This window comes from Taudactylus pleione, unplaced genomic scaffold (assembly GCF_031769625.1).
Source record: "Taudactylus pleione unplaced genomic scaffold, aTauple2 ptg000481l, whole genome shotgun sequence".
NCBI lineage: Eukaryota > Metazoa > Chordata > Amphibia > Anura > Myobatrachidae > Taudactylus > Taudactylus pleione.
The window spans coordinates 2,189,856-2,210,855 of NW_028284883.1; the positions used below are offsets into that span (position 1 = coordinate 2,189,856).

Genomic DNA, 21,000 nt, shown 5'->3' on the forward strand with positions numbered 1-21,000 from the left:
GTGTCTTATTTTTATTTTCATGATTCATCTGTGGACTTGGATAAATCCTAAGTCCCAAAAGAAACCCTGATGAGAGTGTGAATAGTTCTGTTGATGTAAGAATCAGTGTGAGCATCCATTCTACAGCTCATTATATTTATTTCCACGTATTTGAGAGTTTAAAGATACCTTTATATGAGGAAAACTATACTTACAGATATAAAATATTATGTAAGCACCTAGATTTAAATTCAGTACTTAATAAAGAGTCTTCCCAAATCATCCTTATGAGTTAAAGATACCTTTATATGAAGATTATCCTACTCACATATGTAAGAATATAATGTGAGCAGAATTTTGTCTCCTTTTGCATGAGAACACTGGCAGTGGTTTCACGGTGTCCCCATTTAAGACACTGGAGACATATACATGGCCCCATTTGGTTGTGTTTATAGTTTTGATCATCATACTTATACCACCTTTATTTTTGTTTCCTTGTTCCATACTATTGAGAAATTTCCCTGTTGGAAAGAAGGCATAAGTACAAGAAAACTTCTACATCACAGTTGGACAAGATTGGCGCAGGAGAGCATTACCGTTATGTTTATATTTTCAAGAGTACTTTGGCCCTCATTCAGAGCCGTACGCTCTGAGCAGAGCGCACGCTCTGAATGAGGGCTGGGCTCCATTTTCATGGAGCGTCCTCCTGGATGCTCGTATAGCTGTGGGTCACCACCCACAGGCTATACGAGCGTGCTTTGTGATGGCCGCGATGGTCGAGACCATCGCGACCATCGAAATTGCGAGCCGGAGCCTGCGGTTGAGGTTTTCAACCGCAAGCTCCGGAGTGATTTTGGCTCTATCAGAGCCAAAATCACTCCCACTGACATCACTAGTGATGTCAGTGGGCCGGCTTCTGACGGGAGGCGTTCCCGTGGGAACGCCCCCGTCAGGGAGGCACGCCCACCAAAGGGGGCGTGCTGTCAATCAACATTGACAGCATGCCCCCTTTGATCGGACACAACAAGCGAAGGACTTTCCTTCGCTCGTCGCGTCTGGCGCATGCGCACGACGGAGCTCCCTCTGTCGGGCGCATGCTCAGTCCATAACATCGACCCACTTGCGAGTGGACAGCCGCTCGCGAGTGGGTCTGAATCAGGCCCTTTGTTTTCTATATGCCATTAGCATGTTTTAATGGAAGTTAAGAAATGTAGCAATCACTAAATGTGGGTGAGATTGGATAGTATGAGGACTGTGATCAGGACCTACTGTATTCAGTATGCTGGTTCAATCAAAACTACCTCCTAGGTGGTGGGAACGTTAACAGTTTAAACAAGGTATATGCTGATTAGATCAAGAAGATTCATTCACGAGTACTCTCAGGTATTCCAATAAACCTAAGATTACAACATTTATCCCTATTCTTAAGATTGTCTATTTTTGAAGTTACAAACGGAATTTGTTGGGCCTCAGATTTAACACTATTTTTTAAAGTCAAGATATTATCTTCGTTATCACTGGTGCACTGTTCCACATCAACAAAACGGTTCCTTTGGGATTGTAAATGAGTGAGAATATCATTAATAGGTGATTGGATTGCAGTCAATTTCTTTATTCAATGAAGATTCAAAGGTGACAAGGGGAATCAAGACAACTTTGGAGACTCTGATAAGGGCAACTGTGAGGATTGAGTAGAAATCCTTGTTTCCCTAACCAATGAGGGCTTCGTGGTTATTGTTTGGATTTGTCCATGGTGTTTGTGTGTGTTTTATCTAAGATTGTTTCCATAATATGGAGAAGTATTTGGCTAGGAACTCAGTACCACCTCTGGACAGATAAATAGTAATGTCACAGCAACATCATATCAAATCAAATACAGGTTAGGTGAAATATAGCAGAAAATAATGTAACAACCTGTAATGAATTCGGAACACCACTAGAAGGCAAGCTTTACAAGCTACTCACAAGTTTATCAGAAAGTATATGAGAAAGTTAAAACTATAGACAAAAGAATATCCAAGAACAGATTCCTGGCATACAATTCATGAAAACAAATATTAGCAGTGAATAATATAAGCAACACATCAAAATAAGCACATTTTTTACAGGAGCAGTTCCCAAAATCAGAATGCGTGCACACACTTTAGCCAGCAAAATAAAAGTATTTGGTTAATTACCAAAACTTTCCTCAAATACTAACAAGACACAGTAGCAGGGTCAGTGTAAGGGTATTCAGCAGCACCCTACAAACTATAAATTTGCACCCTCCTATTTTTTCTATAGGGACAGTGCGCAAAAGGGGGTATACTGTAGTCTCACAAGGAAGGAGCGTGGTCACACGATAATACCCTCAATTCAAATTACACATCACATTAGCACAATCTTATTCACATTACACCACATGTAGTGCCCAAGATTCACAGTACAACACATACTAGCATCACTTGTTCATGCTATGACACACAGTAGTGCAACTTATTCACTTTACATCACACAGTAGTGCCCTTTATTCATGTTATGACACACAGTAGTAGTGCCCCTTATACACATAATGCCCATAGTAATAGTGGCCCTTATACACCTAATGCCCACAGCAGTAGTGCTCCTTACACATAATGCCCAAAATAATAGTGCCTCTTATACACATAATACCCACAGTAGTAGTGCCCCTTACACAGAATGCCCATAGTAATCATGCCTCTTACACATAATGACAAACAGCACTGTACTTACCTGAAGGCCTACTGCACCGACCACTGCCTGATAGCTCCTCTTGCATGGCATTATGGAAGAGACATGATGACATCTCTCCTTACACACAATGCGGGAGCTGGCAGTCTCCGGCTGCAGGGAAGGAACCAGTGCCATCTCTTCCATTGGGCTTGTTGGGCAGTTGCCCAAGGGCCCAAAGCTTGTAGGGGCCCACCAACCTGCCCCCTTACAGCCGCGAGTACTCACCTCAGTTTCACTTCATCTGCTGGCTTCAGACCAGTCAGACAGAGTCTCTCTGCATGTGTGGGAGGTCTGATGGGCATGCAGGAGGGTTTCATTTAATTGACCATTTACATTTTTGTCCCGTGAATGGGGATGGGTAGGGCCTACTCACCTCAGTCCCAGTTTCACTTCATCTGCCGGCTTCAGACCAGTCAGACAGAGTCTCTCTGCATGTGTGGGAGGTCTGATGGGCATGCAGGAGGGTTTAATTTTATTGACCATTTACATTTTTTTCCCATGAATGGGTGGGTAGGGGCCCCAGTGCATTAATTTGCCCAGGCCCCACACTGCTGTTAAGACAACCCTGGAAAGAACCTCTGGGTGCCTGGAAAATGGAGAAGGGTATGGCAGCACCTCTCCAGCCTGGCACCTCCCAGTTGAACAGGGCCATCTTACTGCATCGTGTAAGCCCTGTTCAGTAGCCAATATTAGCAATAGCAGTAAAAACTTGGGTTATTACCTTGGATCTCAGGAAACTTTATAAGATGCAAAACACCAAAATTAAGTGTACGATACACAGTAGTAGTGCGCCTCATACACATAATGCCCTTAGTAATAGTGACCCTTACAGTATACACATAATGCCCACAGTAGTCATGCCCCTTACACATAATGAGACTCAGCACTGTACGTACCTGAAGCCCTACTGCACACACCACTGCCTGATAGCTCCTCTCACATTGCATTATTGTAGAGATATGATGACGTCTCTCCCTACGCACACTGCGGGAGATGGAAGCCTCTGGCTCCAGCAGATGAACCGCTGGCTGTCTGGCAAATGGAGAAGGCTACGGCAGCACCTCTCCAGCCTGGGATCCCCCAGTTGCACAGGGCCATCTTACTGCATCGTGTAAGCCCTGCTCAGTAGCCAATATTACCAAAGCAGTAAAAACATGGGTTATTATTACCTTGGATCTCAGGATACTTTATAAGATGCAAAACACCAAAATGAAGTGTAACTGAGGTGCTCTCTGCTCCTGCGATAAACATGTCAAATACTGTCGTTGTCAAGTTTATCATATCAAAAGGATTTTCAGAAACCATCTTTTCCTGCCAAGACACAAGTGAAATCAGATTCAACATAATGGAGCATTTTTCTATTCAGCATACACACTCACTCGAAATTAGCAGTGCATGCAGCAACACAAATTATATTGCACAAAAAAATAAGTAATAGAAACCTAGCGCTCCACTGTAGGGTACAGCTCAAAATAACATCATGATCATGTACAGGAAATATTACAGAACAAAAATGGGGTACTTATGTTTCTCCAAATCTTTAGATTGTCCTGTAGTCCAAAAATTTCTCTTCAGCCAATGATCCGTATATAAAAGAAAGAAAATACACAATAGTGTTCCCTGTTTTTCAAAACAAATATTCTTCACTTTAAGGAGAAAACAGGGCAAAAAGTCCCAGACGAAATTCCCGGAACCAATTTCACAACCACGTGTCAAAATACAAAGATGGAAAGAACACCCGGGGTGAAGTTTCACAATGAACACTGCTTACATCCAAAGCTTACATCAAAAGGTATATTGCAATCCTAGAAAGGTATCTTTTTTCCTTCACGATATAAGTATCACAATTATCATGTATCCATTTTTGTGTGTAAAACAGAAGCTTACATATAGAAAACACTGTATGTTCATATAGAGGTTTCTTTACGGAATTCTTCCAATCACTGATGCCACTCTCACTTCACAATTGTGTGTAAGAATGTTTATTTAAACGTAAAAAAACAAATATACAAAAATGAAAAAAGGATCATCTCTCTGTACCAGGATGCTGTTAAACAAATACTTGCTCCAAATCAGTATGAAACCAACAAAGGGGCCCCAATCTGGTTCCTACCATGGGAGGAAGTATACTGGTAGATGATAGATCTATCCCTGTAGCACCATACCACCAACGCGTTTCAACATAAACCGTCTTTTTCAAGGTGATGATGCTACTGTGTTCTGATATGGTATATATACCTTATGAAATCCCGCCTCACTTGGGAACTGAGTGTTGATAGGGCGACATCTAATATTCTTCAAACTCAATATAAAATAGTTAGAAACAATGGATACCCAATAAATAATCATGTATAATTAAAATGCTTACTGCATATATAATAAACAACTCGTAAATTCATAGTTAAACCTTAAAACAAAGGATTAGTTACAGCTGTAACCATGGTTACCAAATTAAGCAGCCAATCATATTAGCCCATTTTCTTAACACTAGGGCGTCTTTTATTTGGTCTCTAGTGAACATAACAATGCACTTCTGGTTGTATGCACATACCCACCGGAAGTGCGCTAAGATCAATTACCTCCCACCCTGTGGGTTTATCGCGGCGACGCGCCTCCAGTCCGCACAAAGTGGAAATCGGAAGCGCCACACTGCCAAACATTCCCCCACCTATCAAAAACGCGAACCTCATGTGTACGGATGCAGGCTCTCCCGAACTGCCGATGCAGAGTCCACGTGTCCAGGAGAACAAAAGCACCCGCCCACATTTAATACACCACCAGGCCGCTACAATGCGGCCTCTACATTTCAGTCAGCCACCATTTTGGACAGAATTACATCTCATTCTTTTTTATTTTAATTGGCCACCATTTTGGGTAGGAATAACATCTCATTATAGGAGGTGAACTATATTATAGGAACTAAATACACAGTCCTTATTCATTTTCATATCTTAAAAAACATCCCAAAAAATGTGCATAATATAAACATAAAATGTAATCTTAAAATACATGATGATAATAATAAAAAATGAACAACTAAAATTCACAAGAACCATTTGATTTTGAATTCTGCGTTAAGGCCTGAAGGGACTAGCGTATTCACATCATAAATGTATTTCATCTCATTTTGTGCTAGTGTATTACCCAAATCTTTTTCCGCCAATTAGCCTTTACTCTCTTAATACCTATCACCAACGAGATGGAATTTATAGAGTATTGATGTTCATCTTTGAAATTATTAGATAGGTTATGTTTGTCAAAGCCTTTTTTAATATTTCTAACATGCTCATTCCATCGAACTCCTAATGTTCGGGAAGTTCTCCCAATATATTGCAAACCGCATTCACATTGAGTCAAATATATGCAGTTATTGCTATTGCATGTGATGAATTCCTCAATTTTAAAACAACATTTATTTTATAGTGGAAAAGAATTCCAAGACCTTACTAGGAGTCCCTTTATGTGTTCTACACATAATACAATCCCCACATCTGTGAAAGCCCACTTTTTTAATGCGTCCAATACGTTTTTCTGGGATGGCACTTTTAACTAAATGATTTTTTAAGTTCCTTGCTCTTCTATATACAAAAGAAGGTCTATTCAGAATAATCTCTTTCAAAATGGGGTCTTTGGTTAGAATATGCCAATATTTTTTAATGGTTTTCTCAACCTCTTTAAATTGACTATTAAATGTTGAGATGAATGGTATCTTGTGTTTGTCTCCATTTTTTTTTCCTTGTATTTCAAAAGACTATTTCTATCTATATTTCTTATTTGCTCCACTGTTTCATCAATTTCTTTTTTATTATAGCCTTTCTCCAAAAAATGTTGTTTCATATTCCCCACTTGTTTGTCAAAAATCTGTAACTCAGAGCACTTTCTCCTAATTCTTTGAATTTGACTGCGTGGAATACTTTTCAGGCATGTTGGGTGATGATTGCTTGTTATGGGGATATAGGTATTATTATCCATCGGTTTAATAATTTTTTTTGTTTCAATGGATCTATCTTTCATATATATACTTAAATCTAAAAATTGAACTTCCACTTTACTGATATTAAAAGTAAGGGTGATATTAAAAGTATTCTCGTTTAAAATATTACAAAATGAATTCAATTCGTCCTCATCACCATGCCAGATAAAAATAATATCGTCTATGTATCTTTTCCATAGCTTGACTTTAGACACATAGGTATTGTCTTGCCAAACATGGTTATCTTCCCATAAAACCATGAAAAATATTTGTGTACGCTGGTGCAAATTTGGTGCCCATTTCAAAGATAAACATCAATGCTCTATAAATTCCATCTCGTTGGTGATAGGTATTAAGAGAGTAAAGGCTAATTGGCGGAAAAAGATTTGGGTAATACACTAGCACAAAATTTGTGGAGCACTAGGTTTCTATTACTTATTTTTTTGTGCATTATACCAGTCCAGGCTTGAAAACACTGGATAGAATCCTGAGCTGCTCCTTCCCAGCGCAACACCCCACTATTGTTATTGTAACACAAATTGTATTACCTTGGCTTTTCTGTTTTACAAATTTTGAAGGTTTCAAGATATCATAAAAAGTTTTGGACTAAATATAGCAAAAACTGTATCATGCATATTACGGGGATTAGGAGAGATTATTGAATGAAAATGTTTTGTTGATCCTTTCTATGAAATAAAGTGTATTTACTAGAGATGTGTGTGAAGCCCTGTGTTTTGGTTTTGGCAAGCCTACCTCATGTGTTTTGGTTCTGATTTAGTTCTGGTTCACTTTTGAATTACATAAAAATCAATGAAAATGTATTAAAACAATTAATAAATCATGTCATTTGGACTTGTTTGCATGCAATCCAAAACCAAAGTTCAGTTCTTGAAATCTGAGTTTCGAACTGACTACAGAACGGAACCGGGACTCGGTTCGACTCGGAACCCCAAAGTGATTCCGAACTAGGACTTGATTCAACTCAGAACCCCAAAGTGATTCCGAACTAGGACTTGATTCAACTCACTCCTAAATTCGGGTGTGTTCGCATTTCAGGAAAACTGAAACGCACATCTATAGTATTAGTTACTACTGAAACTGATAACATTTCAGTATTACATAGTATATTCGGATTAGTTATTCCTTAATGATGTTTTCCATATGAAATGGAAACTATACCACTTTTAATATAAGGAAACAAGTGATTATGTGATTTTAAAACTTATTTAATTCTAAGAATGCCTTACATTCACTGCTTACTCACTTACAAAGCTTCCTTGATGTGCACCACAAATTACCTCAATTTTGCGCTGTTGCACCTGAATAGCCCACAAACAAAAATGCACAGTTCCAGCAATTTCTGGATAGGGCTGGTGTAAATCCACACTAATAATGATGACATCTGATCCTAATGCAAATCTCCATGTTCCTTGCTTATTGTCTCTCCTCTCTGTGTCACCCATGTCTGCCTGCCACTCCCCTTTAGATTGCAAGATTTCACAAGCAGGACCCTCTTCCTTCTAGAGTTTTTCCTTCCCTCACTTATACCATCATCTTTCCACTTCCAACAGTGGCATAAAACCTTTGGGTTCACTGTCCCACTGTTTATTTATGTCTTATGACTGCTGATGCAACATTATTTATAAACCTTGTCCATGTTCTGCAATATTTTGTTCATATCGTTCCTGTTTACTGTATGTATTTTGAAAGGCACTGCAGACATATTGTGGTGCAATATGAGAAAAGGTGTAAAAAAAGTAAATAAAATTATATATATTAATAAAGGTTGAATTCTTCAGCTATTTTCAAGCATGCAATGCGACCACCATCTATGTTGAACCAAAAATATTTATGAAGGATCATGATGTTCCCATCAAAATATTTATGAAGGATCATGATGTTCTCGGGACCTAAAAGACCATGGTGGTTATGTCACTGTGTCAGCAGGTTTTATAAGCAGATAGCATCAAGGGAAGTTCAGTCAATATAACATATAAGTAAAACTATGTACCTGTTTCATCCTGATGAGGAAACAGTCAATGAAATCTCGAGGATTAGCAGGATCCAGAGTCTCCTGGTGACTTCTGACACTCTCCTTCACAACTTCCTTTAGTCCTTGCAAAAGTTGAAAAATTCTTTGATGTGGTCCAGGTAAATATATCATGATTTTTGGAAACATGTCATAGATCTGCTCAAGACAGAAATGTAGAATATTTCTTCACATCAAAAAAGGGATATGTCTATCTAAAGGAAAGTAAAAGGGTTATACAAAGTACCAAGTGTTAGGCATTAAATTGAGGGATTATATCAGTGCTAAAAAAGGTCCACCAGCCTGTTTAGAGCAAGTGACCAGTGTCCTCTTTATCTAAAATGATCACATGCTACACACAAACAAACTAATGAAAAAAACAAACTCAACTCCTGCCATAAATGTTAATTTTCTTTAGGATGAGCAGGTTCGGTTCCCTGAGAACCGAACCCACCCAAACTTTGGGGATCCGAGTCAGATCCAAGTCGGCACGGGTTTTGCTGCCTGACTTGCATCTGAAAACGAGGCAAAATGTCATAATTCCGCTGTTGGATTCTCCTGGGTTTTGGATTCTATAAAGGTCCCGCGATAGCCGACATTTTTCATTCCAGCTGTGTAGAGTGAAGAGGGAGGGAGCTGGGCTGTTCTGCTGTGCATAAGGGTGGTTATTGCTGTGACTGAGGTTGTCATGTCCATCCATAGGGGCTGTCTGTCTGTTGTTCATATATAGGGGCCGGCTGACTGTTGTTCTGTTCATAGGGGCTGGCTGGCTTTAGACCACAGGGTCTGGCTGGCTGTTGTCCAAAGGGGCTGGCTGTTCTGCTGTGTTGTCCAGGGGGTGCTCTGACCATAAGGGGTGCTCTTCACCCCCAGTTTGAAAAAATAAATACATTCTGTGTGTGTTAGCCATACTTGTCAGCAACGTAGGTGCATAGGAGTGCTGTGTTGCTGTCTGTCAAGAGGCTGATGCCTCCTTCACCCCCAGTGTGCTCTTCACCCCCAGTGTGAAAAAAAACTAATTTTTTTTCTGTGCATGTTATCCACACCTGTCATCAATGTAGGTACGCAAGGGTGCTGTGCTGCTGTCTGTCAGGGAACTGCTGTCTCTTTCAGGGGTGCTCTTCACCCACCCCCAGTGTGAAAAAACTAAACAAAATGTTTTTTTTCTGTGCATGTTAGCCACACTTGTTAGTAACATAGGTGTGCAGGTATGCTGTGCTGCTGTCTGTCAAGGGGCTGCTGCCTCTTTCAGGTATGCTCTTCACCCCCAGTGTGGAAAAAATAAATAAAAATGTATGTGTGTGGTAGTGTGCATTAGCCCCAACTTAGCAGCACTATAATTGCATGGTGACACTGCTGTAAGACCGCAGTGAGAATATAGGACAGTCACATGACCGGAGAGCAGGATCCACATACAAGTCTTGTAGCTGCCGGCAGCAGTCATCATGATGACGATGCAAGGCCGTCAACGTCATCTATGAAGGCTGATGTACCAGGGCTTAAGTCAGGCCAAAAAGTCAGGCTAAAAAAAATCAACTTTTACCCTGTTACAGCAAAAAAAATCTAAAGCTAAGTCAGCTTTAAAGAAACAAAAAATTGGCAATATGCCATTCACTACATGAAGTGGCAAGGAAAGGATAACTCCTTGGTCTTTATTTATGACTCATAATGATTTAATCCCTTCTGCTTGTAGAATAGGTACAAAAATGTTTTCATTGTCTCCGAAAAGTTACAGATCCCCGAGGACAGTCCAAGTGTGTCCGCGGTTGCCATGTCTGAGCCTGACCTTACTAATACTGTACTTGAAGGGGATCATACTTTCACCATTTGTGTGCCCTCTGCAAATGTGGGGATGAGTAGCACAGGTCAACATGCTGACATAGAAATCGTGGATGCTTCTTTGGAATTGCATGAGGAGGATATTTATGTAGTTGCCAATAACAACAGCAAGGATGATGAGGATGTTGATGAGGATGATCATGTTGATGCCGAGAATGTTTGTGCAAAAACTGTAAATCACAATCAGGCAACAGTTTTTGCCCATTGTGGGAAAAATCCCATTGTTGGCATGCCTGGGCAAAGGACTAAAAAATCCACTTCTCATGTGTGGAATCATTTCTACCCAAATCCGGACAACCTTTGCCAAGCCATTTGTAACCGTTGCCATGTAGCAGTGAGTATAGGTAAGGACCTTAACCATCTTTGAACCTCTTTCCTGTTACGTCACTTGCAGCGCATTCATCAATTTGGAAAGAGTATTGAAACTTTGGGGACAAAAAAGCAAACAACAATCAGTCCAGTTTCACCAAGATGCTTCCTTTTATCTTGATCCAAGTGCCTGCAATATCCACCACCAACACCTGCATCATCATCAACATCCTCATTCATGATCAGAAGTAGTCCTGCATCCAATATCATAAGGACTGACTCCTCTTCTTTCCGTTGTTCCTCAGAAGGATCCTTGAATTTTATGCCTGCTGCTGCTGTTGCTATGAGTGGATCTTCATCCCAGAAGGGGAACAGGAAGAAGACTACTTTTAGTAGTTCAAGAAGTTCAACCAAACAATTGACTATCACACATTTCTTTGATTTGGTGAAAAGTATGATGACAAACACCTAGTTGCACAGCGAATGAATGACGCCATAACAGCTATGCTGGTATTAGATGTGCATCCATTATCCGCCATTAATGCAGTGGGTTTTACACAGTTAATGGAGGTCGCATGTCCCCGCTACAATGTCCCTTCTTGATTCCACTTCTCTAGAATAGCAATTCCCAATCTGAACAAGGACATTAAAAAAAATCTTATTAATGTCCTCTGAAATGCCATTGTGCCCACTGTCCACTTAACCACAGATAGGGTGGACAAGTGGGACAGGGCAAACTAAACATTACATGACTGTGACAGTCCACAGGGTAGGTGTATTGCCTCCAACAGTGCAAACAGCAGCAGCAGCAGATGACAAATGCCAGCTCATTCAGAGGCAGGCTACTCTGTGTATCACCAGTTTCAGTAAGAAGCATACCACTGAGAACCTCTCAGAGAAACTCCAGGAAATCATTGCAAAATGGATTACCCCACTTGGACTCTCCTCGGGATTTGTGATTTCTGACAATGCCAGCAATATTGTGCAAGCATTACATGTGGGTGAATTTGAACACATCCCATGCTTTGCTCACACAATGAATTTGGTGGTGCAACATTTAAAAAAAATATGACAGGGGCGTGCAGGAGATGCTCTTGGTGGACCGAAATATTTCTGGACATTTTCAACATTCGGCAACTGAGTGTCAAACATTGCAGCACCAGCAAGAACTGTTGAATTTGCCCTGCCATCAGCTGAAGCAAGAGGTAGTAACTAGGTGGAATTCTACCCTCTATATGCTTCAGCAGATGGAGGAGCAGAAAAAGGCCATCCAAGGCTACACTATGGCCTATGACATAGGGAAAGGAGCAGGAATGCACCTTAGTCATGTGCAGTGGAGAATAATTTCCATGTTGTGCAAGGTTCTCAAACCCTTTGAACTTGCCACATGTGAAGTTAGTTCATTCACGGTCAGCTTGAGTCAGGTCATTCCCCTAATCAGACTTTTGCAAAAGCAGCTGTAGAAACTGAAGGAGGAGCTGAAACAGAGTGATTCTGCTAAGTATGTGGGACTTGTAGATGAAGACCTTCATTCGCTTCGACAGAATCCAAGGGTCTTCAATATCTTGAAATCAGATCACTATATTTTGGCGACCATACTTGATCCTAGGATTAAGTCACACCTTGTGTCTTTCTTTCTGATGGACATAAATCTGAAAGATGCAAAGAGCTGGTTGTGGAAAAATTGTCAGCTCAAGTGGAACGTGACACGTCAGCATCTATTCCTTCAGTTTCTACAGCTGCCAGGAAAAAAATCAATTTTCCAAAATGACCCACTGCTGCTGGTAATGCAGATCTGTCAGCAAAATCTAATTACATCTAGTTGGGTATGAAAAAACTGCCTACAATGAGTGACATGTCTACTGTGACTTTGTCTGATATGGTCACCATTCAGAGAATGGTGGATGGCTATTTTAGGGATAGTATCCAAATAGGCATGTCAGACAGTCTGTTTCGCTACTGGCAGAAAAAATAGGCAATTTGGAGTCCATTACACAAACTGGCTTTGCTGTACTTAAGTTGCCCACCCTCCAGTCTGTACTCTGAAAGAGTTTTCACTGCAGCCGGGAACCTTGTCAGTGATCATCATACGAGGTTACTCCCTCAAAATGTGGAAAATATGATGTTCATCAAAATGAATTACAATTTCCACGAGGAAGACCTTTACCAGCACTTAAGTCCAAAAATTAAGGAAGCCTATGTAATGGTGGATTCCAATGGGGACAAATTCATATTGTGTGAAGAAAAGAAGGATGCATACACTGATGGGGATGATGATGATGACATCTAAAATTGTATTGTAAAGACAGCTTGTGTATGGGATCATTGCCAATAATGTCCATTGTGCATTGGAAGCTTGTTTTGTGGGGGATCCAAACAAATCAATAATTTCAGCCACAAGTGGCAGTCCCTGTCGCTGAAGTGATTGGTTTGTTAAACTGTGAATGTCCTGTTTCATATACACAACATTATGTGCTGGTTGGGGCATTGCTGTCTGACTTTTTTAATGTTATGGTTTAAGAATGTCCAGAAATTGTAATGGCCACAGACTGCATCTCCTGCATGTCCCTCTCATTTTTTTTATAGAAAATTCCAAACCAAGGGCTTGATTCAGAGGCACCTGCTAATTGCAAGTGCACGCTCTGAATCAAGGTGGGGAGGAATTTTTTTTTTTTCTGTCTGCCTGCAAAGCTGTGGGTGCCCACCCACAGCTAGTGCAAGTGGGCAGGAGATGGTTTTGACTATCGTGACCATCAAGCTTGCGAGGAGACCCTGTGGTAGGGTCTCAGGTCTCTTGCAAGCCCGAGTGGACTTCCTGCTGTAATAGAGCAGGAAGTGCACTACTGTTCCCACAAATAGCAGGCATTCCTTCGGGAATACCTCCGTTTGTTCAGCCACCCCCCTCCCTGCCTACAAAATAGGGCGAGCTGTCAATCAACATCAACAGCCACCCCATTTTGTTGCAAGCCCCGGAGCAAGTGATTTCTCACTCGCTACGGGGCTAGTGCATGTGAGTTGTGCACGCCGCCCGTGCGCACTGGTACACCATCGACCAACTTGCAAGCGGGTCTGAATCAGGCCCCAATTGCTGCTTGTTGTGTCAACCCGACAGCACAAGTCGCACATCAGTGACATTCAGCCAAGGGTTCTCAGCCCTTAAGGCTGCTCAACAGCCCAAAGGCCACATCCTGCTTCACAGCCCAAAGGCCACCTATTGTCACTCCTCACCAGCCCTCAAGGCTGTAATGGCTGCAACTTGCCAACAGTTTCAAGCCTCAAGGCTGTTGCAGGACTAATCATAGCTCTGTATTGCACTACTACTCAGCCCAGAGGCTGCATCAACAATTAACTATCAACTATCAATTCTTCAGCCAGTGGCTACACCAATTATTAATTCTTCAGCCAGTGGCTACACCAATTAGGAATTCTTCAGCCAGGGGCTGCACTAATTATCAATTCTTCAGCCAGGAGCTGCGTCAATTATCAATATCAACTCTTCTTACTTCAGGCAGTGGCTGCACCAATTATCAATTCTTCAGCCAGGGGCTACGCCAATTATCAATTTTTCAGCCAGGGACTGTGCCAAATTTATCAAGTAAAACTCTTCTTACTTTGGTCAGTGGCTGCACCAATTATCAGCTCTTCAGCCAGGGGCTGTACCAATTATCAATTGTTCAGCCAGGGGCTGTGCCAATTTATCAAGTATAAACTCTTCTTACTTCGGCCAGGGGCTGCACCAATTATCAATTCTTCAGCCAGGGGCTGCACCAATTATCAAGTATCAACTCTTCTTACTTCAGCTAGGGGCTGTGCCAACTATCATATTTGCACAGTCCTCAACTCTATTTATCACTCAGCTTTGAGCCAGCTAGCTGGATACAACCTTTTGACCCTTTAGCTAGATGAAAAAAATCAATATTGTGAGCTGTGATGTGGTCAAAATTGACTGGAAACGAGTGGAAATAAATGTAATGGAGGTTAATAATACTGTAGGAACAAAAAAATGCCCATTTTATCTGATTTTTGCTGTTTTTATGATTTTTTAAGAAAAAATCCAGATCCAAAACCAAAACCGGAAAACAAAACACATCTCTTCTTTTCTTACATGTAATTTTTTTTATTATATTTGAAAAAAATTAAATTAAATAAAGTAATTAAAAAAATACATTATTACAGCATTATGGGTAATGAATCTGAATCCAAGACTAATTATGTGTCCATGCCTTTGGTATACTATGTAAAAGGTCATTTGCAGGGAGGAGCTATTATAAAGAATTAGGAGGGCTATTTAGAGAGGTCATAGTGAAGAATATGCTGAGTTACCGTATACAAAGAGTTATGTAAGATAATACCAGTAGTGTATAGAATATGTTATATTGCGTAATAAAATAAGCTATATAAAGAATGTATAGAAAATAAAAGGAGGAGCTAGGCAAAACATAAATGTCAAGGTCGTGTTATGTAATGAGCAGTAGAGCTATAGGGATTTATAAAAAATAAATTATAAAATACTACAGGTTTTATAGGCAGTTATAAGAAAAATCAGAAATGAAGCAGTTATAATACTGTGAGGCATTGCTAAAAAATTGTAGTTACAGTATTTACAGTTAATTATTTTGCAATCACCTGGCCCCAGGTTGAAGACAAGATTTTAAATGAATCTCGCAAGTCTTGGAGGATTTTCATCCACTTCTCATCAGTGTATTCAAAGCGTTTCCCCACCAGCACAGAAGCAATGATATTAGATGACGCACAGCTCAGTGTAGTACTTGGATCTGTTGGCTGCCCTGTGAAGTTCGGATAAGAATTATGAACTAGGACACTTAACATTAGTTATTCATATTGCACTCAGCTTTTTAAATTGCACTGAACCAAACAAATCAATCAGAAATTAACTGCCATCTGTCTACTCCAGGTTATGCAATGGAAGTAAGTATCTGATTGATTGATTGTAGGGTGTAGAGTAAATTGTACACCTCAATGCACTATTAATAAATTACCTTTTTCTTAGTGGCCAAGCAAGTTACTGTACCTCTACAAGGATTCCTAAGACCTCATAGTTGTTCCTTAGAATCTACATGTGCCGCAAGGCACCAGTTATTTAATAAAAATAACTATTTATATATGATGGAGAACTGTTAAAGTAACTATGCTTATTTACATTATGTTCAATAATTTAGCCATTCTTCTTAAACGACAGTCCTTTATAATGTCAGACTCAATAGTTCTATACCCACATGCAGTATTCTATAGTAATAGCCTATGGAGTCTTATGGGTATACTTACTATTAGAGCTTGTGAAGTACTCCACAAGGTGTTTTGCTTCATCCTGGAGGGGTTCCTCTATACTCTTTTTGCCCATGCCAAAACCCTTAAGGGTCAGGAACGAGAATTGTCTCAGCTGCTTCCAGGCATCTCCATTGATTAGTGTCAACCCTACCAATAAAACATTTAAGCAAATAGATTCTTGTGAACAAAACACTTAAAAACCATAAACAAAAAAAATTATCATCTTGCAGAATACATGACACACATATTGGCTTCTACAGCTTGTCCAGTCATTAAAATACAAGAGGTAGTTGAAGATTTAAGAAGATAGCTAGGTACTTTAAGAAGCACAGGAACTGCTAACATGTGGAGGAACAGTACAAGAAGTGAGGTCATGATTGTTCTTCACAACAGTGGTAACAATCAAGGATACAGGATTTTATTGTGAAGACAACTGAGTGTCACAAAGGACATGACTAGAGTTGTAAAACATGATATAGTAAAGTTTCAGATGTAAGGAACCAGGGAGAGTGAATGGTACAATAACTGTGTTTTGAGGAGATTCCTAGTAAATATAAAGATGTAAGTGGTGAGATGTATGAAGTAATGACTGAAGGGAGGGTGGACTGTACAGGAGAAAAATGGGAAGGTAGAAACCCATAAAGTAAAATACCAAACAAGTGAAGACATTAAAGTGTCAGGATTATGAATGGAGATTCTTCAGATAAGCTGTCTCTCCACTGGAGTAATGGCAAATTGCTCTTGGAATCTTCTATCCAATACAACTGCTTGCAACGATTTGAATGGACCTCCAAGAAAGAGTTTGCTCATTATTGACCATCATTTTGTTCTGGAGAGATGGAGTAAAAATGTCAACAATCACAATGTCCATAGTCATAATGTTGACACCACAATGTCAGCAGTTATGATGTAGACATTGTTGATATGGCGACATGGAACATGTCAACATCTGCAGAATGTTCACACTGTCAACATCTGAAATGTTGACATGTGAATTGTACAATAATGCTGACAATAGGGTTAGGGTGCAGGAGTGGAGGATTAGGTTAAGGCACTAGAGTGAGGGTTAGGGCTAAGGATTATGGAATACAGATGGAATTTACCATCATGTGAACACAGGACCCAGAAGACACCATCTGAGCCGCTGGTGATCTTATCCATGGTGTTGTAGCAGTTAGTCGGCAAAAAGTCTATACTTAACATATAGACCAACTAGACACACAAGTAGGGTGACAACATTCAACAGACAGCAAATGGTTTTATGTTATTGGTATTTGCTTTTATTTGCTAACAACCTATTTTTCCCAGTAAGAGTAATGGAGTAAGAGAGAGATTCTGAGCACATGGAGTATAAAATTATTACATTGGTCAGTCACCCACAATGCCCTGTGCAGCATCAGCTCGAAGTACGGCATCAGCAACAAAAAGTCTGTTACCATTTTGAATTCTCTAGTAGTAGATTGTGTTTTCACTTACCACTCTTGTTATACACACGTTCAAATACTGGAATAGTTCCTCGACCTAGGAAAATATCTCCAAGGTCCACCAACACCTCTTTAACTGCTTTGTATCCAACAATAATGACAGTGGGTCTGGAGCCAAAGTGTATGGTGTAAACAGGGCCAAAGGTTTTCGCCATCTGTTAGAATGTCAGGCACATGTACATAAGTTCCAATGTTTAACTAACTCTTTGATTCACAAGAGCTTAGATTCAAAACTGATAGAAAGATTATGGTTGGCTGAAACTGTCACTTAAGCATCCAAAATTTCTTAGAAAAGTACATTTCTGTACATGGTGTATTTGAACAAGCCAAGACTAAAAAATGATTGTCAAAAATAGCAACATCATTGGACCCTTAGTGACCAGCACGCATTCAGGGTCATTTTTCAACCTGCAAAAATACAGCCCTGCAGAGTAATTGCCATTTTGTTACTGTGTGATTGAACCCATTTGTATGGGAAATCCATTGAACTACAGTAGTATATCAAAATGGTATCGATTATGGTGGGGGACAAAAATAATTTACTCCTATAGATAAGCTTGGGAAATTAAAATATCCATTACTAAATGCAGCCTAAGAGCTTTATTTAGAGTTGGTCATAAACTTGATTTGTGGCTTTATTCTGCAGCAACTTCCACTATTATTTTTGTGCATATGTGCGTCTTTTCAGTTATAAACATGCCGTGGGACTATGTATGAGTAGGACACTGGGATGGGGTAGAGAATGAGCATGCATTCACAGGAGGTGGATGTGCAGACATGGACAAAGTTAATTTCTGCACACATATGAAGATCCACGAACATCTGAAGATGCAACAACTCCACACTGTCAGCTCTTGCACCTTGTTTGTGACCAGTCATCATCCTGTCAACAGCATATTTTCCAACTGCCAGTCATAATTGTTATCTGCATGTTTTTCCAACTGTTGGAAAGCAGGTACAAAACACCTCTGAGCAGGCATATACTGTATGTATGTTTTTGCAGGTCTGCATGAGCTGAACTTACATAAACATGTATTTACAGTACTTTGCATACATTAGAACACTTCTACCCTCCCTCTTATTTTTTTCTCCTTCATAGGAGTACATACAGTAATTAAAATTGTGCAAGTCTGCATTGGCGTCTGTGTGTGCACCAACTTCCTGAGCATGTCCACTATGATTATCTCTGCAAACTGGCATATCTCCCATTCTGCATTAGACCTGTTATGATTACCCGTCAACAATCTAACTGATTGGAGGTCTCCATATACATGCAATGCACAAAGATTGTAACTGTGCGCAATGATTAATAGTACCAAAACAATTTACACAGACAATGGAAACTAAATATTATATTTAAAATGAATGCGATATAGGAGAATTTTATGATGCATATGTTTATGGGTCTTGCCTACTTCTTCGCAAGGAGATAAGTGAAACTCTTGGGTAAATTTTAAGTTTCTATATGTTTCAGTGCTTTGTGGTTACAAAAATGGCCGGTACAGTTTTTGTTTACCAAATTTGGAGAAAACTTTGAACTATTTTTTTAATGAAGGTAAACACTAGCACGCAGTTGGATAAATGATCATTGACATTTATAATTGTATATTTTTAAACATATTTGTCTCTAAACCAATAACATATTCATGAATTTATTGAGCTAAAATGAAGAACGCATAATAAACAGAAAAGAAAAGAATACACTGTAGCAATGGAGTTGTGTGGAGTGCACACATCACTTAAAAAATGCATTAGTTCATTTATATGCACAATTAAAGCAAATCACTGCAATTTAAAGAACATGTTCCATGTATACTGTCATCACCACAATTTTAATGTTACCCCCCCCTCCCCAACATCTAAATAGATAAATACTGATAGTAACATAATATTATCTCACCTTAATTAAGCTTGGCACCGGACCCTCAGACAGAAGCTGGAAAACGTTTCCCAAAACTGGCAGAGGGATTGGGCCAGGGGGCATCTTCCTTCTCCTCCACACATATTTCACATAAAAAAGCACTACGATTATGGTGGCAAAACCCACCAAGCCAACCGTAACACACGTCAGTTCAACCATGTCTCCGCCAAATGGAGCTACTCTAGATCTCAGGTTCCCCTGCAAGTATAGTAACCATAAAAACTTAAATTGTACAGTGGATGATTGCTGGTGCCTTTTTATTTTAGATCTGTCTGATCTCTCAAGAGGAAATCTGGCACTGAAAGCGGCTCTATTGTACAGAATTCTATACATTCCTGCAGCTCTCCCCATGGTTTCTAAGAGCCAGATAATGCATGTATAAAGTTTAAAATTCTAGTATTTACTTATAGTGTCTGGAAGAAATATTGTTATACAGTATTTAGATTTTACATGTTGCACCTACAGAAAACGTTCTGTTATCCACTGTGTTGCACTTACTACTGCCAATTTAAAAGAGACATTTGCATAGAGAATATATAAATAAAAATTGCAAAGATAACAGTTTACCTACATTTGTATATATTTATTAACACAGTGGATATTTCTGACTTAATACATTTAAATAATTTAATACAATCAAACTCACCTGTTGTTGACTTTATCCCCCTGAAACATAATATTGTTTAAAACCGTTTGAAATGTGACTTTATCACTTAGATGTTGGGATACTGTATTACATTTTTCACACTCATCTGTGGGTTAGAGGTCAAAAATATTTAGGGCCCATAATTGTTGTGGTCAATTTGGCAGCATGGCCCTCGCTGACCTTGTCGGACCTGCATGCAAGCCTGACGGGCGATGTCGCTGGCGACGCACAGGAGCGAGCGTCGTCAGTGATATAGCGGGTACACACTAGACGATGTGCATGATATGTCGACTAATCGGCCGGATCAGATGACATATTACCTAGTGTGTACCCGGCATAAGCCTTGGAGAAAGATAGCTCCTGTGATTTTTCAAACAAATCCTGTAAAGTGACATTTAGGAGCTGATTAGTTGGGCTTTATCTCCATCCTTGTTATCTCTTCCCAAGGTGTATTACATACAGTAGACCCCACAGTTACTAAAAGGCCTACCGGCTGATGTGTTTACATCTTATTGCAATGTTTCCCAACTCCAGTTATCAGCAAACACTAATACAGCAGTTCATGTTTTACAGATCTCCTCAATATTATAATTGAAATAATTAGCTCCACATGTGGATCTTTTAAAATGTGACAGCCAGTAAAGAATAACCCTGTGCTCCGACTAGTAGATCTGTAAAATGTATGATGTACCGGCAACTCTAAATGAACCCCAAAGTGAATAAACTGTTCTGAACATTGCACCGGCTTCATTACTAGATGAAAAAAGCTACGAATGTCAGAACATTTTGCATGTTTAA

At 39.8% G+C, this 21,000-nt stretch overlaps 1 protein-coding gene across 1 annotated transcript in view; it reads right to left on the reverse strand.

The window, feature by feature from the left end:
• The window catches only part of LOC148502842 (cytochrome P450 2C23-like), a 38,077-nt gene extending 18,278 nt beyond the window's left edge, over positions 1 to 19,799 (reverse strand). Inside the window, exons 1-6 of the mRNA XM_088449281.1 lie at positions 19,536 to 19,799; positions 17,628 to 17,790; positions 16,149 to 16,298; positions 15,489 to 15,649; positions 8,697 to 8,873; positions 3,882 to 4,023 (exon numbers count right to left, since the gene is read on the reverse strand). Coding sequence (XP_088305407.1) covers positions 3,882 to 4,023; positions 8,697 to 8,873; positions 15,489 to 15,649; positions 16,149 to 16,298; positions 17,628 to 17,790; positions 19,536 to 19,715 — 973 coding nt within the window. The 5' untranslated portion in view covers positions 19,716 to 19,799. The remainder of the gene's footprint in view (positions 1 to 3,881; positions 4,024 to 8,696; positions 8,874 to 15,488; positions 15,650 to 16,148; positions 16,299 to 17,627; positions 17,791 to 19,535) is intronic.
• Positions 19,800 to 21,000: the final 1,201 nt, after the last annotated feature.